At 38.3% G+C, this 17309-nt stretch overlaps 1 protein-coding gene across 1 annotated transcript; it reads left to right on the forward strand.

Annotated features, from left to right (window-relative positions):
* Positions 1-3718: 3718 nt before the first annotated feature.
* Positions 3719-11318, forward strand: bb8 (big bubble 8). The gene is made up of 5 exons (XM_075291724.1): positions 3719-4198; positions 4253-4540; positions 4598-4902; positions 10549-10944; positions 11008-11318. The coding sequence occupies exons 1-5, from the start codon at positions 3799-3801 to the stop codon at positions 11230-11232; spliced, it is 1614 nt and encodes a 537-aa protein (XP_075147839.1). The 5' UTR covers positions 3719-3798; the 3' UTR covers positions 11233-11318.
* Positions 11319-17309: the final 5991 nt, after the last annotated feature.

A 17309-nucleotide genomic window follows, 5' to 3' on the forward strand; every position in this document is an offset into this window, starting at 1 on the left:
GAAATAAAATTTTGACAAAATTTTCTATAGAAATAAAATTTTGACAAAATTTTCTATAGAAATAAAATTTTGACAAAATTTTTTTATAGAAATAGAATTTTGACAAAATTTTCTATAGAAATAAAATTTTGAGAAAATTTTCTATAAAAATAAAATTTTTGAGAACATTTTCTATAGAAACAAAATTTTAACAAAATTTTCTACAGAAATAAAACTTTGACAAAATATTCTATAGAAATAAAATTTTGAAAAAAAAATCTATAGAAATAACATTTTGACAAAATGTTTTATAGAAATAAAATTTTTACAAAATTTTCTATAGAAATAAAATTTTGAAAAATTTTCTATAGAAATAAAATTTTAACAAAATTTTCTATAGAAATAAAACGTTGACAAAATATTCTATAGAAATAAAATTTTGAAAAAAAATCCATAGAAATAAAATTTTGACAAAATGTTTTATAGAAATAGAATTTTGTCAAAATTTTCTATAGAAATAAAATTTTGACAAAATTTTCTATAGAAATAAAATTTTGACAAAATTTTCTATAGAAATAAAACTTTGACAAAATATTCTATAGAAATAAAACTTTGACAAAATATTCTATAGAAATAACATGTTGACAAAATATTCTATAGAAATGAAATTTTGACACTTTTTTCAGAAAGAGGTTATACAAACAAATTTTACAGCGCAGACAATTTTTTCGGGAAAAAAGTCCAATATGCACATTTTGCAGGAAAAAAATCTCACAGCAGTTTATTCAGAATCTGTCAAACATTCACTTTTTTTAGAATAAGTTTCAGATATATTTTTCAGACAATTATGTCTCAGTGACTCACGACAGGAAGAAAAAGTCGCGCACACTTTTTCAGGAAAAAAGTCTTACAGACATTTTTTTTTCAGAAAAAGTCTCACAGATAATTTTTTAATAAAAAAGGCTCGCAAACAAAATTCTCAAGAATAAAGTTTCTAAAAATGTTCAATCTTAAGGCTTTTTTCAGAAGAAACGACTGATCGAAATGTTTTTGAAAAAGATTTCCTTAATTTGAAAAATGTGCACATAACAGGTTGGCTGATAAGTCCCCGGTCTAACAAAGAAAAACACATTTGTTTGTCAAAATTCGTTTTCATTATTCAACATAGTTCCCTTCAAGAGCGATACAACGATTATAACGACCTTCCAATTTTTTGGTAGTACTCCTTCGGGTTTGCCTCAAAATAGGCCTCAGTTTCGGCGATCACCTCTTCATTGCAGCCAAATTTCTTCCCTTCGAGCATCCTTTTGAGGTCTGAGAACAAGAAAAAGTCGCTGGGGTCCAGATCTGGAGAATACGGTGGGTGGGGAAGCAATTCGAAGTCCAATTCATGAATTTGTGCCATCGTTCTCAATGACTTGTGGCACGGTGCGTTGTCTTGGTGGAACAACACTTTATTCTTCTTCATACGGGGCCGTTTTGCCGCGATTTCAACCTTCAAACGCTCCAATAACGCCATATAATAGTCACTGTTGATGGTTTTTCCCTTCTCAAGATAATCGATAAATATTATTCTATGCGCATCCCAAAAAACAGAGGCCATTACTTTGCCAGCGGACTTTTGAGTCTTTCCACGCTTCGGAGACGGTTCACCGGTCGCTGTCCACTCAGCCGACTGTCGATTGGACTCAGGAGTGAAGTGATGGAGCCATGTTTCATCCATTGTCACATATCGATGAAAAATCTCGGGTGTATTACGAGTTGACAGCTGCAAACACCGCTCAGAATCATCAACACGTTGTTGTTTTTGGTCAAATGTGAGCTCGCGCGGCACCCATTTTGCACAGAGCTTCCGCATATCCAAATATTGATGAATGATATGACCAACACGTTCCTTTGATATCTTTAAGGCCTCTGCTATCTAGATCAACTTAATTTTACGGTCATTCAAAATCATTTTGTGGATTTTTTCGACGTTTTCGTCGGTAACCACCTCTTTCGGGCGTCCACTGCGTTCACCGTCCTCCGTGCTCATATCACCACCCTTGAATTTTGCATACCAATCAATTATTGTTGATTTCCCTGGGGCAGAGTCCGGAAACTCATTATCAAGCCAAGTTTTTGCTTCCACCGTATTTTTTCCCTTCAGAAAACAGTATTTTATCAAAACACGAAATTCCTTTTTTTCCATTTTTTCACAATAACAAAAGTTGTTTCACAAAAGACGCTCTATCTCACAAACTAATTGACTTACAGACGTCAAATTTTGACACGAATCATTGAAGGTTGGTACTATATAAAAATAATATGCATTTAATACTAGTGACGCCATCTATGTGTCGGACCGGGGACTTATCAGCCAACCTGTTAATAACCCATTAGGCTCAAAATCTACTAAGAGTTTATTTGAAATTCCTGCAGAAATTCGCTGCAAGTAGAGGATGCTTATGAGGAATGTGGTGATTTCGAAACGGCCGTCCATCAAATCATCTTGCAGTCCAAAGGACTTTGCCCAAATAAAATTGACAAACATACTTTTCCTCTTTGTCCACTCGATTTATATGTAAGGAAAACAGCAGAATTGACACTCCTGAGACTTGGCCACACTGGAGAGTACTGCGTGCAGGCATACTGAAATTCTTGCCGAGCATTGTAGAGAGACGGACCATATGGCCACTGAGCATGTTTATCATCACAAGCCGACACATATTATACCAAATATGGAGGAGTGGGGAGACAGGAGGATACCTTTCGGAACTCTGAATATGTATACGGACGGATTAGTGATGGATGAAGGAATTGGTAGCGGCATTTATTACAGTGAACTAGGAATACGAGAGTCTTACACATTGGATAGTGATTGCAGTATTTTTCAGACGGAGATTTCTGCGATCACAAAAACTGCTGAGTCGCTGTTGATGAGGCCGTTATTCAGAAGCAATATCAGCTTCTTCTTCGACAATCAAGCAGCTATAAAAGCCTAATGCAACGCTGACATAAGGTCTAAGCTAGTCAGCCGCTGTCGTAGAGAACTCAGGGTTTTGACCGAATAGCTAAGACATTGGGTCTTTACGAAAGGATGATAGCAAATCAAGTTGATATGGGGCGAAAAGAACGAAGAAACTGCGACGTTTTGATGTCGATGAACAGAGAGGAATTGCGGCCTTTGATTGATATTATAACAGGAAGCCTATGGTAAGAATTAGGCTTAAAGATGATGACATCTGTAGATGGTGTCTCGACCCGGAAGTTGCGGAAGACTCGTATCACTTCCTGTGTCAGTGTCCAGGCTCTCACTGATATGCGGGAGTGCAGCTTAAGCAACATACTTGCCTTCATCAGGTCCTCTGATTGGTGGTTTTAAAATTTATTTTATGGAAGACGACCAGTGGAATTTCTGAGGCTACTTTAAAGGAGTCTCAACCTCGGGAGGAAGAAGCTGAGAAGATTATATCGTGGAATCACAATGGGGCTATATCGGTCTAAGTGGACATCAATCCAACACAAAAATTGATGTAATCCTCTACAACTTAATCTAACCTGTACTTTTCCTCTGTTGGTTAAGCTACTCTTGTAGTTTAGTCAACACATTATTTTAATCTAAAATCAAAACAACAATAATTATTGAAGAATAAACCAAGAATAACAAGAACAGACAGATTCACTTTTCAAAAAGTTCGTAAAGTCCATGAAGTAATTTTCAAAAGTATCTATTGAAACTAGTACTATTACGCTCCACCCTAATATAATTGTTAGACATTTAAGAAAAAATCAATAATACTTCCAAAAAGGCAAAATTTTCTCTCTGATATAACGACCATGTTTCATGCTCTTTCCAAACGCATAACACCCGAAATCTCCTTATTATGGCCAAAGGCTAGGGGAGCTTTGCAAACAAAGCGTTGGAAACATGAAATACCACAACATTTGAAGGATATACCCACACAAAAGGATCCCAATTTTGCCCATATGGTGGAATATTATTATCATGCAGCAGCGAAACATATGGAGCCTTCATTAATAGCCGAATTGACTAAGAAATATCCTAAAATTGAAGGTGTTAGTATTGAGGAACGAGTCGGTGGAATATTGAGATACATGGGTTATGTGACGACCTGCATTGAAGTCAATTTTCCATTGATGAATGCCAAATCGGAGATTGAGATTATAACAGGATATCGAGCTCATCACATGAAACATAGGCTACCGGTAAAAGGAGGTGAGTTAACCATTTTTTTAGCCATACGAGGTTTAATTCATATCCTTAACACAGGTATACGTTTCAGCATGGATGTCGAAGAGGATGAGGTGAAGGGTTTAGCCTATTTAATGACATTCAAATGTTCCTGTGTTAACGTCCCCTTTGGTGGATCCAAAGGAGGCATACGTATAGATCCCAAGAAGTACTCCAGTCATGAATTACAAGTCATTACCAGACGTTATACCATGGAATTACTAAGGCGTAATATGATTGGTCCAGGAATTGATGTTCCAGCCCCGGATGTAAATACGGGTGAACGGGAAATGAATTGGATTTGTGATCAATACTTGAAGACATTTGGTAGGCAAGGCCTAGATTGGAGGTGTGCTGGTTTTACGTATTTTCTTGTATTTACAGGCTATAAAGACATCAATGCCTTGGCCATTGTTACCGGAAAACCGGTACACATTGGTGGTATTAATGGTCGTACTTCAGCTACTGGTCGTGGTGTTTGGAAAGCTGGTGATGTTTTTATACAAGATAAAGATTGGATGGATTTTGCCAAGTTGAAAACTGGCTGGAAAGACAAGACTGTCATAGTTCAAGGTTTTGGTAATGTCGGTTCGTATGCAGCAAAATTTGTTGTGGAAGCAGGTGCAAAATTAATTGGAGTTGAGGAAAAGGATATATCACTTGTCAATGCCGATGGTATAGATGCCAATGTAAGTTTTATTTTGGATAAAATTTCGAGGACGAAATATAGCTCAGACAAAAACTAATAATCTATCTGATAAGTCTCAAAAATGGTCATTATTGGCAATTGAAATATTCTAAATATTTCATCCGAGTTCAATTTTAAATATTGATCAAGGGTTTCAAGGAGTTATATGGGGACTCGTAAAGATGCAACATTTTTACCTCGGATGTAACTTGGTTTCTGGTTCTGGTCGGTTGAGTTAAGCTCAGTCGCCTCCAGGGTCTCCTTAAAATATTTCCCAATAGGAGCACAAGGGTTTATCTCTCTCGAGTTAAATATTAATTAATTTGAGTTAAATATTATTTAAGATGATCAGGAACTGATATGTTAGGTTAAAGTGACAGCCCGATTAAGATTCAGGCTCACTTAGACTATTCAGTCCATTGTGATATCACATTAACTAAAAGTACCTATTACATATGGGCACTTCTAGTTTTAACCACTGAACCTTCTTGATCATTTTTCTTTGTTGAACCAACCAGATTGTTCCAAAAACATTAGCAGACTGCTTAAGTTAACGTTTTCCAGGTCCGCCAGTAATCTAAAGCTATATGCCCCTAAAATTTGCTTACGCCTTACACAAAATGCAGGACACTCACACAAGAGGTGTTTAATTGATTCCTTTTCCTCTGCATCATGACAGCTCATACAGTAGTCATTATACTTCGCGCCTATAGTTTTTTCAAAATCGCCTATCAGGCAGCGACCCGTTATAGCAGATATCAGGAGTGATATCTGACGTCTCGAGAACACTAGCATATGTAGTGTGCGGTTTAAGTTTAAATGGGGCCATATTTGCTTTGTGTCGCAATTCTCCCATCGAAAATTTGCCATCGTGACAGCCTTCTCTCGCAGTAAGAGCTTACAGGTAGCCAAAGATATACCAACAGATTCTAGTTCCCCTATAATATGTAAGGTAGTTCCTAGCCTTGCTAACTCATCTGCTTGACAGTTACCCGGTATGTTCCTATGGCCAGGCACCCATATTAGGTGAATATTGTACTGTTCAGCCATCTCGTTGAGAGATTTGCGGCAGTCGATTGCCGTTTTCGAGTTTAGGAACACAGAGTCCAAGGATTTTTATTGCAGGTTGACTGTCTGAGTATATATTAATGCCAACATTTTTTGGAACATTACTTCCCAGCCAATTCGCCACCTCTCTTATTGCTAATATTTCAGCCTGAAAAACACTACAGTGATTAGGTAATCTTTTCGCTATTCGAAGTTCCAGATCGTTAGAATATAATCCGAAACCCACTTGTCCATCCAATTTGGAGCCATCGGTGTATAAATCTATATATATTTTATTCCCCGGGGTCTGTGTACACCACGCCTCACTGTTGGGAATTAGAGTTTCAAACTTTTTGTCGAAAAGTGGTTTCGCCAGAGTGTAATCCACTACATTAGGCACATCTGGCATTATTTTGAGGACCGAACTGTGACCGTACATTATTTCCGACCACAGCGATAGCTCGCGCAACCGCACAGCCGTTGTTGCAGCTGACTGTTTGGCCAAAATGTCTAAAGGCAATAGATGCAGCATGAAATTAAGGGTATCTGTTTCTGTCTTATTGAATGCACCTGAGATACACAAGCGCGCCACACGCTGAACTTTATCTAAACCTGTCCGTTGCTGAAGTGCCGGCCACCAGACTACAACACCATATAGCATATATCAGTTCGTTGATAATTGATGGTGGTGGTTGATGATCGATGAGAACATCGGTTCGTAGAGCTTCGGTAATTGATGAGAAATGACAAGGGACCTCCTTTTTATAGCCGACTCCGAACTGCGTCCAACGTTGCGGTGAAACTATTTAGAGAAACACTCAGAAAAGTCACCAGCATTACTGAAAGGATATAATCCACCGCTGAAAAACTTTTTGGTGTTTGGTCGAAACTACGATTGAACCCATGACCCTTTGTATGTAAGCCGGATATGCTAACCATTGTCTCACGGTGCCTTCTAAAAATGTTAAATAGTCCCCACCCAAAAATTAAAATTTGCTCATGGTTGAGGTGATCATATTCCTTCTCTGTGTTCACAAGCGATCTGTAGGCCCGAAAGTCTCAGTTGTGCATCTTTAAATCCGAATATTTCACACCCAAAGGGCTCAGTGGTAGGACTTTAGGCCTGTAGGTCTTAGTAATACTATTTATTTCGCGTCTGGGTATAGGAGGCTAGGTTAGGTATTGTGGCAGCCGATATATCAGACTCAGCCTATTCCAATACCACAGGTGGTTAACTTTTCTCTTATCATTGGGCTGTCCGATTCTATCTATCTATAGCTCATTGACAGGGAACCTTTTTTTTGGCCGAGTCCGAACGGGGTTTCACATTACGATGAGCTTTAAAAACCTTTAGAGAAGCTTTGAAAACACTCAGAAATATCACCAGCATTACTAAGCGGGGATAATCCACACCTTCTTGGGGTTGCGACGAAACTGGTATTGAACCCACGACCCTGTGTATGCAAGGCCGGACAAAAACGAAAAACTATAAGGTGTTGTGGTCTGGTGGCCAGCTATTCAGCAATAGACTAGCTAGAAATTCTGTATTTACAGGACATCGTGTTGGTGTTTTATATTACGAGAGTTGCCTTTTATATTTCGGGACAAGAGAACAAAAACAAACGCTAATCGTTGAAAAACGCTTTATTGTTCTCCAAAATATTCCCCATTAAGATCTTTACACTTTTGCATGCGTTTGAACCAATTGTCGAAACATTTTTGGCACTCGGATACAGGTCTCTCCAAAAGATGCATAATGGCCGCATCAATCGCTTCTTCAGGTTTCGCAAAACATTGACCTCTCATTTTATTTTTTACGTACGAGAATAAAAAGAACACATTCGGCACCAAGTCACGACTATACGGCGCATGACCCATCGATTTTTTCAGTGCTTGTTTGAGCCGATGTGTGAAAATTCGTCCTGGTGAAGACCGTCTTCGATGGTTGTTTTTTCTGATGTCTTTGAAGATAACTACCAAACAAATGGTTATGTACCATTCAGAATTGATTGTTCTGCGTTCTAGTGGTACGAATGCGATATGTCCCAAAAACCAGGTGATCATTTGCTTGGAAGTGTTACGAGCTTGAGCAAATTTTATTGGATTTGCCTCATCTTAAAACATACATACAGTCGACTGCTGTTTACTTTTGGGGTCATGCACGTGTATCCACGATTCATCACCAGTCAAGATGTCATAACAGGTTGGCTGATAAGTCCCCGGTCTAACAAAGAAAAACACATTTTTTTTGTCAAAATTCTTTTCTATTATTCAACATAGTTCCCTTCAAGAGCGATACAACGATTATAACGATCTTCCATTTTTTTGATACCATTTTGGTAGTACTCCTTCGGGTTTGCCTCAAAATAGGCCTCTATTTCGGCGATCACCTCTTCATTGCAGCCAAATTTCTTCCCTTCGAGAATCCTTTTGAGGTATGAGAACAAGAAAAAGTCGCTGGGGCCAGATTTGGAGAATACGGTGGGTGGGGAAGCAATTCGAAGCCCAATTCATGAATTTTTGCCATCGTTCTCAATGACTTGTGGCGCGGTGCGTGTTCTTGGTGGAACAACACTTTTTTCTTCTTCATATGGGGCCGTTTTGCCGCGATTTCGACCTTCAAACGCTCCAATAACGCCATATAATAGTCATTGTTGATGGTTTTTCCCTTCTCAAGATAATCGATAAAAATTATTCCATGCGCATCCCAAAGAACAGAGGCCAGCGGACTTTTGAGTCTTGCCACGCTTCGGAAACGGTTCACCGGTCGCTGTCCACTCAATCGACTGTCGATTGGACTCAGGAGTGTAGTGATGGAGCCATGTTTCATCCATTGTCACATATCGACGGAAAAACTCGGGTGTATTACGAGTTAACAGCTGCAAACACCGCTCAGAATCATCAACACGTTGTTGTTTTTGGTCAAATGTGAGCTCGCGCGGCACCCATTTTGCACAGAGCTTCCGCATATCCAAATATTGATGAATGATATGACCAACACGTTCCTTTGATATCTTTAAGGCCTCTGCTATCTCGATCAACTTCATTTGACGGTCATTCAAAATCATTTTGTGGATTTTTTTGATGTTTTCGTCGGTAACCACCTCTTTCGGGCGTCCACTACGTTCACCGTCCTCCGTGCTCATTTCACCACCCTTGAATTTTGCATACCAATCAATTATTGTTGATTTACCTGGGGCAGAGTCCGGAAACTTATTATCAAGCCAAGTTTTTGCTTCCACCGTATTTTCCCCTTCAGATAACAGTATTTTATCAAAACACATAATTCCTTTTTTCCATTTTTTTCACAGTAACAAAAGTTGCTTCACAAAAGACGCTCTATCTCACAAACTAATTGACTTACAGACGTCAAATTTTGACACGTATCATTTGAAGGTTGGTACTATATAAAAATAATATGCATTTAATACTAGCGACGCCATCTATGTGTCAGACCGGGGACTTATCAGCCAACCTGTTAGACGGGTTTCGAAGCACCGCGATTGTATTTTTGTAGCATTTCTTTCGACCAATCGATAATAGCCTTTTTGTGAGCGAATGACTAATTGTGTGGGATCCAACGCGAACAAATATTTTTAGCGGTCGAATATTCATGCAATATTGAGTGTATGCTGGTTCCACTAATGTCTAATGCGCCGTCCAGACTCTAAGTTTATCCGAACGACAGTGCTCCTTTCGAACATATCCCAAATGTTGGCCACAACCGCATAATCGATACTGTTGTTAATGTGGTCGATAACACATTTGTGGATTATTTAGTCATCGCCGAAAATTCGTATCGATTGGCCACACTTTAAGATTCTTTACAAACACAGACATTCCGTCCGGAATAACTTATAGTCTGGACGGCGCAAAAGGTCACAATCTCACGATAGGTCACATAACGCTTTTGCAACATCAGTTGGCGAACAGCATCAATGGTTTCCGGAACAACAACTAATTTTGGCCGACCTTCACGAAATTCGTCTTAGAGTGAACTACGATCTCGCTTCAACTCACCATACCATCGGTAAACATTGGTCCTTGACGGAGCTTCATCACCACAAATTGAAATAAGTTCATCGATACACTATTGTTGAGTTAATTCAAGTCGAAAGTTGTAAAAAAACGATTTCATTCCAACCCTCGTTGTTATTGAATTAAATATCTGGGAAATCGCAATTGTATCATTTATTTCCTAAGGAAAGTAAAATTCCATTAAATATGATCACCTCCAATATGTTTCAAGGGCAAAATGTTATTTTTGGACGGGGAACCTGTAACACGATTGTCGCAACAATGTTATTTTCTTGAAAATTATGTATCTGATTTCGGCAACTATGTATATGGTTGTCGAGAAAAGAACTTTTTTGCCACAAAAATGTTCAATTTTCACCGATATAACATTTTGCTCTTGAAACATGTTTGGGGCGATCATATTCCTTCTCTGCGTGTATATTGAGAATAGAACCCCTTTTGGGGAAGTGACACTTTTCCCCACATCTATGAATGTTTGCTACTACGATATTACGAAGACTCGTTTACATCCCAACTGTGATTACTATTTAAATTTTCATATCTGTGCTTTCTTATTCCTTAGGATCTTATGTCATATGTGAAGGAGAAGAGAACAATCAAAGGTTATCCAAAGGCTACCGAGAAACAAGGTTCTTTATTGGGTGAAAAATGTGATATTCTTATGCCATGTGCCACGCAAAAAGTTTTGAATGCTGAAACTGCGGATAAAGTTCAAGCAAAAATCATTTTAGAAGGTGCCAATGGACCAGTTACTCCTCTAGCCGATGCAATACTTCGCAAGAAAGGCGTTCTCATGATACCCGATATGTATTGCAATGCTGGCGGTGTAACTGTATCGTATTTTGAATTTTTGAAAAATATCAATCATGTCTCCTATGGAAAGATGACAACGAAACGTGATAATCATGTCATACGAGAGATAATCAATTCCATTAACGAATCATTGGATGGCAAGGTGGTAGGTGATATTTGTATACATTTGAAGATAATTTCTTGTTTAGAGGCAATTTATGATATTTAGGCCACTATTTGTGCTAACAAAAATTTAGAAGAAATTTGCAATTGCACCTCGGAAGCTGATATCGTGGATTTTGGTTTACAAACTGTAATGGAAACTGCTGGCCAAGGCATTAAGGAGACGGCCAATGAATTTGCTTTGTGTAATGATTTACGGACGGCTGCTTATATTTACTCCATTCGCAAGATATTTCGTGCTTTAGAGAGTTCGGGAATAACACAACAATAGATGTTAACCTTGATGGAATTTTTGTATACATATATTTGATGGGAATTTTCATAATTATATATTATATAGTTTTGCTTTGATTCAAAAAATTTTTTTTAGGTTTTTAGGTTTGGGGTCTATGCCATACATAAACGGGTTGCCGTTTATTTGACAGGTTTTGGGCAACTGTAGTGTTGCAATCTGCCAACTGACAGCTTTATTGTAAAGCTTGACATTTTTGAGGTTATACGTACACCCTCACAAAAAATCGCTTCTGTAACATATACTCCCAAACATATTTTGCTTCAAGCATATACATTTTTGGGTATTGCCCAAACATTTATATGTTTGATCTCTTCCAATATATAATATGTTTGAAAGCATATTGGTCTAAACAATATATGTTTGGGTAGTCTAAGTTCCAAACATTTTGTATTTTTGCATCCAAATTCAATAATGTTGTCTTCCAAAAAACAATATGTTATTATGTGAACATATAATATGTTTGGAAGCATTTTGCACCCAAAAATATTATATGCTTAAAAAAAATTCTCCCAAACAATATTGTGCTCAAAATTTTATTTATTTATTTATATATTTACAATCATAATGAATTATGAAAATAAACAGGTAATATAGGTGCTAACAACATAGGTTTTCGACCTGAATGCTCAAAATTTTGTTTCTGCCTAATTGTATATTCCCCCACATCCTTCTCACTTCCACGAGATTTTTTAGTTCTTAGCACCTTTTTCTGTAATACAAACTTTGTAGAAGAAATTATTCAATTTTATGATTTTTATACCCTCCACCATAGGATGGGGGTATATTAACTTTGTCATTCCGTTTGTAACACATCGAAATATTGCTCTAAGACCCCATAAAGTATATATATTCTGGGTCGTGGTGAAATTCTGAGTCGATCTAAGCATGTCCGTCCGTCTGTCCGGCTGTCCGTCCGTCTGTGGAAATCACGCTAACTTCCGAACGAAACAAGCTATCGACTTGAAACTTGGCACAAGTAGTGGTTATTGATGTAGGTCGGATGGTATTGAAAATGGGCCATATCGGACCACGTTTACGTAAAGCCCCCATATAAACCGATCCCCAAATTTGGCTTGGGGAGCCTCCCGGAGCAGCAAAATTCATCCGATCCGGTTGAAATTTGGTACGTGGTCTAAGTATACGGTCTCTAACAACCATGCAAAAATTGGTCCATATCGGTCCATAATTATATATAGCCCCCATATAAACCGATCCCCAGATTTGACCTCCGGAGCCTCTTGGAGGGGCAAAATTCATCCGATCCGATTGAAATTTGGTACCTGATGTTAGTATATGTTCTCTAACAACCATGCAAAAATTGGTCCATATCGGTCCATAATTATATATAGCTCCCATATAAACCGATCCCCAGATTTGACCACCGGAGCCTCTTGGAGGAGCAAAATTTATCCGATCCGGTTGAAATTTAGTACGTGGTCTTAGTATACGGTTTTTAACAACCATGCAAAAATTGGTCCATATCGGTCCATAATTATATATAGCCCCCATATAAACCGATCCCCAGATTTGACCTCCGGAGCCTCTTGGAGGGGCAAAATTCATCCGATCCGGTTGAAATTTGGTACCTGATGTTAGTTTACGGCCTCTAATAACCATGCAAAAATTGGTCCATATCGGTCCATAATTATATATAGCCCCCATATAAACCGATCCCCAGATTTGACCTCCGGAGCCTCTTGGAAGAGCAAAATTCATCCGATCCAGTTGAAATTTGGTACATGGTGTTAGTATGTGGTCTCTAACAACCATGCAAAAATTGGTCCATATCGGTCCATAATTATATATAGTTCCCATATAAACCGTCCCCAGATTTGACGTCCGGAACCTCTTGGAGGAGCAAAAGTCATCCGATACGGTTGAAATTTGGTACATTTTGTCAATATATGGCCTCTAACAGCCATGTAAAAATTGGTCCATATCGGTCTTTAGTTATATATAGCCGATGACTTATTACACAAAAATTGGTCCATATCGCCAAAAATAATCTACCAAAACTTTATTTCCATAGAAAATTTTGTCAAATTTTATTACTATAGAAAGTTTTGTCAAAATTTCATTTCTATAGAAAGTTTTGTCAAAAGTTTATTTCTATACAAATGTTTGTCAAAATTTTATTTCCATAGAAAATTTTGTCAAAATTTTATTTCTATAGAAAATTTTGTAATCTACCAAAACTTTATTTCCATAGAAAATTTTGTCAAATTTTATTACTATAGAAAGTTTTGTTAAAATTTCATTTCTATAGAAAGTTTTGTCAAAAGTTTATTTCTATAGAAATGTTTGTCAAAATTTTATTTCTATAGAAAATTTTGTAAAAAATTTATTTCTGTAGAAAATTTTGTCAACATTTTATTTCTATACAAAATTTTGTCAAAATTTCATTTCTATACAAAATTTTATCAACATTTTATTTCTATAGAAATTTTTGTCAAAATTGTATTGCTATAGAAAATTTTGTCAACATTTTACTTCCATAGAAAATTTTGTCAACATTTTATTTCTATAGAAAATTTTGTCAAGTTTTTATTTCTATAGAAAATTTTGTCAAATTTTTATTTCTATAGAAAATTTTGTCAAAATTTTATTTCTATAGAAAATTTTGTCAAGGTTTCATTTCTATAGAAAATTTTGTCAAAATTTTATTTCTATAGAAAATTTTGTCAAACTAGATTATATACGTATTTAATCGGCCTTTTTTTGTTTAATATATACCCCGTATGGGCTAACTTACAATTTAGAAGACAGTGCTAAAAAGTTTTACGATACCTTGCCATCGGCAAGTGTTATCGCAACCCAAGTAATTCGATTGTGGATGACAGCCTTTAGTAGAAGTTCCTACGCAATCCATGGTGGAGGGTACATAAGATTCGGCCTGGCCGAACTTACGGCCGTATATACTTGTTTTTATTTTAATTTTACCTTTTGCCGGACGGGGATTCGAACAGCGGACCGACCACACAGTTTGTAAGGATCAAAGAAGTAGCTGATCAATTGCCCAAGGAAAAATAAAATGTTAATTTTGTAATAACAAGCAACAACCACCAACTTAATTCAATATCGCTCCCTGTTAAATAGCGCTCCAAGCTACTAAACACATATATGTTTATAGGCTATTTCTAAATTAATATATGTTTGCATCCAAGCATATTATATTTACAAACATTTTATGTCCCAAACATAATATGTTCTAACATATTAACATATATGTCCCAAACATGTTACGCTAGTTTATGAACATTATATGCTTGCACTCAAAAATATTGTGTTCCAAACATATAATGTTTATAGCCAAAAATATGAAAAACAGTCTTTTTCATCCGTGTACTCAGAACGTTTTGACATAGGTTAGGTTAGGTTGTAGAGGGTGACATCAATGTTTTATATTGATGCCCACTTAGACCAGTATAGGTCCATTGTGATCCCTCGATGTGATTTTTCAATCTATCTTCTTCCGATGCGGCCGCCTCGTCCCAGAAACTTCCCTCTGCTCGTTCTCTTTGAAAGAAATCTCAGAATAACCAACCAGAGGCCCTGATGAAGGCAAGTATGTTCCTTAACCTGCACTCCCGTAGATCAGTGAGAGTCTGAAAGAAAAAGGAGCCCAGTATCTTGTTTCTTTTAAAGGATAAAGCTGGGCACTGGCACAGGAAGTGGTACGAGTCCTCCGTAACTTCCGGGTCCAGGCACCATCTACAGATATCATCGTCTTTAAGTCCTATTCTTACCATGTGTTTCCCAAGTGTGTTGTGTCCTGTTATAATACCAATCAGTGGCCGTAATTCCTCTCCGCTCATCGACAACAAAATTTCGCAGTTTCTACGTTTCTTTTCATCCCATATCAACTTGGTTTGCTCGCAACCAACCGAAGAGACCCAGCGTCTACGCCATTGCTCATCATATTTAACCTCTATCCTGTAATGATAAGAAGATAGTGGAGGAAAAACGTCCGCTAGGACATTGTTCGTTCCACCAGCACCCTCCTTAGCCAGCACATCCGCTTCCTCATTTCCTATTATCCCATAGTGCCCAGGTACCCAGCACAGAGTTATATTATGCTGTTCAGTGAGAACCTTGAGTTCTCGACGACAGCGGCTGACTACCCTAGACCTTATGTCAGTACTGCACAATGCCTTTATAGCTGCCTGACTGTCGATGAAGAAGCTGATATCGCTTCTGTATAACGGCCTCATCAACAGCGATTCAGCAGCCTTCGTGATCGCATAAATCTCAGCCTGAAAAATACTGCAATCACTATCCAGCGTGTAAGACTCCCTTATACCTAGTTCACTACAATAGATTCCGCTGCCCGTTCCTTCCTCCATCTTCGATCCGTCCGTATACATGTTCAGGGTTCCGAAGGGTATCTTCCTGTCTTCCCACTCTTCCATACTTGGTATAATGTACGTCGGTTTTTGATGATAAACATGCTCCGTGGCCATATGGTCCGTCTCTCTATACTGCTCGTCCAAAATTTCAGTATGCCTGCAGGTTGTCCTCTCCAGCGTGTTCAAGCTCCTCAGTCTCAGAAGTGTCAGTTCAGCTATTTTCCTTACGTGTAAATCGAGTGGGATAAATCCCATCATTACCTCCAGAGCAGCAGTGGCTGTGGTCCTCATGGCACCTGTCATATAGATGAGGGCAGTCCTATTTATCCTGTTTATTCTCGATATATGATTTTGGTGTTTCACGATCGTCCACCAAACATGACAGCCATATATGGCCACAGGTCTTACAACCGCGGTATAAATCCAGGCAAAAAGAGAAGGCCTCATTCCCCATCTCTGCCCGACCAATTTTTGACACGAGTATAGTGCCGCATAGGCCCTCTTAATGCGATCGGCAGTATTATCCATCCAGTTCAGCCTGGAGTCCAAAATAACTCCTAGGTACCTTGCTGATTTCGAGAGCGTCAACTCTATGTTCTGGAATACAGGAGACTTGTACCCGATAACCTTTCTCCTCCTGGTGAACAATACCAACTCCGTCTTACTAGGGTTCACCCCTAAACCGCATCCTAGAGTCCATTCCGAGAGATACTGCAAAGACTCACTCAGCACATCCGCAATAGAGTCGAGGAATTTCCCCGATATCATTATCACAATGTCATCCGCGTATGCCACTACCTTGATACCCTTACTAGTCAGTCCAAGCAATACCTCGTTCACCACCAATAGCCACAGCAAAGGTGATATAACTCCTCCCTGTGGCAGTCCTCTAGTGGTCCTAGCCCTCCTTGTGGAGCCCGCTAGCTCGACCACCATGTCCCTGCTTAGCAACATCAACTCGATCCACTTTATAACGAATTTCTCAACACTATACCTCTCTAATGCATGTACCACCTTATCAATTTTCGTATAATTAAAAGCACCTTCAATGTCCAGAAACGCCGTCAATGTATAGTCGCCATAAGTCATGGATCTCTCTATGTGATGCACCACTGAGTGCAGGGCAGATTCTACAGATCTGCCCTTAATATAGGCATGCTGACAGGTTGATAGTTTCCTGTCTAACTGGTTCCTTATATGTTCATCCAGTATCCTCTCCATCGTTTTTACAAGAAGGATGATAAGCTTATTGGTCTAAAATCCTTCGCCGTACCATGTGATAACTTCCCCGCTTTAGGAATGACATACAAAAGCTATTTGTTTTTTATACAGCAACGTAAAATAATCAGCTCGTTCAAAATATGGAATTAAACCGTGAATATTTTCGGGCGATTAATTTTTACAATTTTCGACGTGGATTAACTGAATAACAGTGCTTCGATGAACTTAATTCAATTTTGACGATTAAGCTCCGTCAAGGACCAGTGTTTATCGATGGCATGGTGAATTCAACCAAGGTCGCAGTTCACTCACGGGACCTACCGTGAGATTGAGACCAGCACACATTCAATATTGCTTGAATATTTGACCGGAAAAAACGGCTCGTCTCGATTGGTCGAAAGAAATGCTCCAAAAATACGATCACGTTGCTTCGAAACACGTCTATGACATCGTGACCGGTAATGAGTCGTGGTTTCAAGCGTATGA

This window comes from Haematobia irritans, chromosome 1 (genome assembly GCF_050003625.1).
Source record: "Haematobia irritans isolate KBUSLIRL chromosome 1, ASM5000362v1, whole genome shotgun sequence".
In the NCBI taxonomy this organism is placed as follows: domain Eukaryota; kingdom Metazoa; phylum Arthropoda; class Insecta; order Diptera; family Muscidae; genus Haematobia; species Haematobia irritans.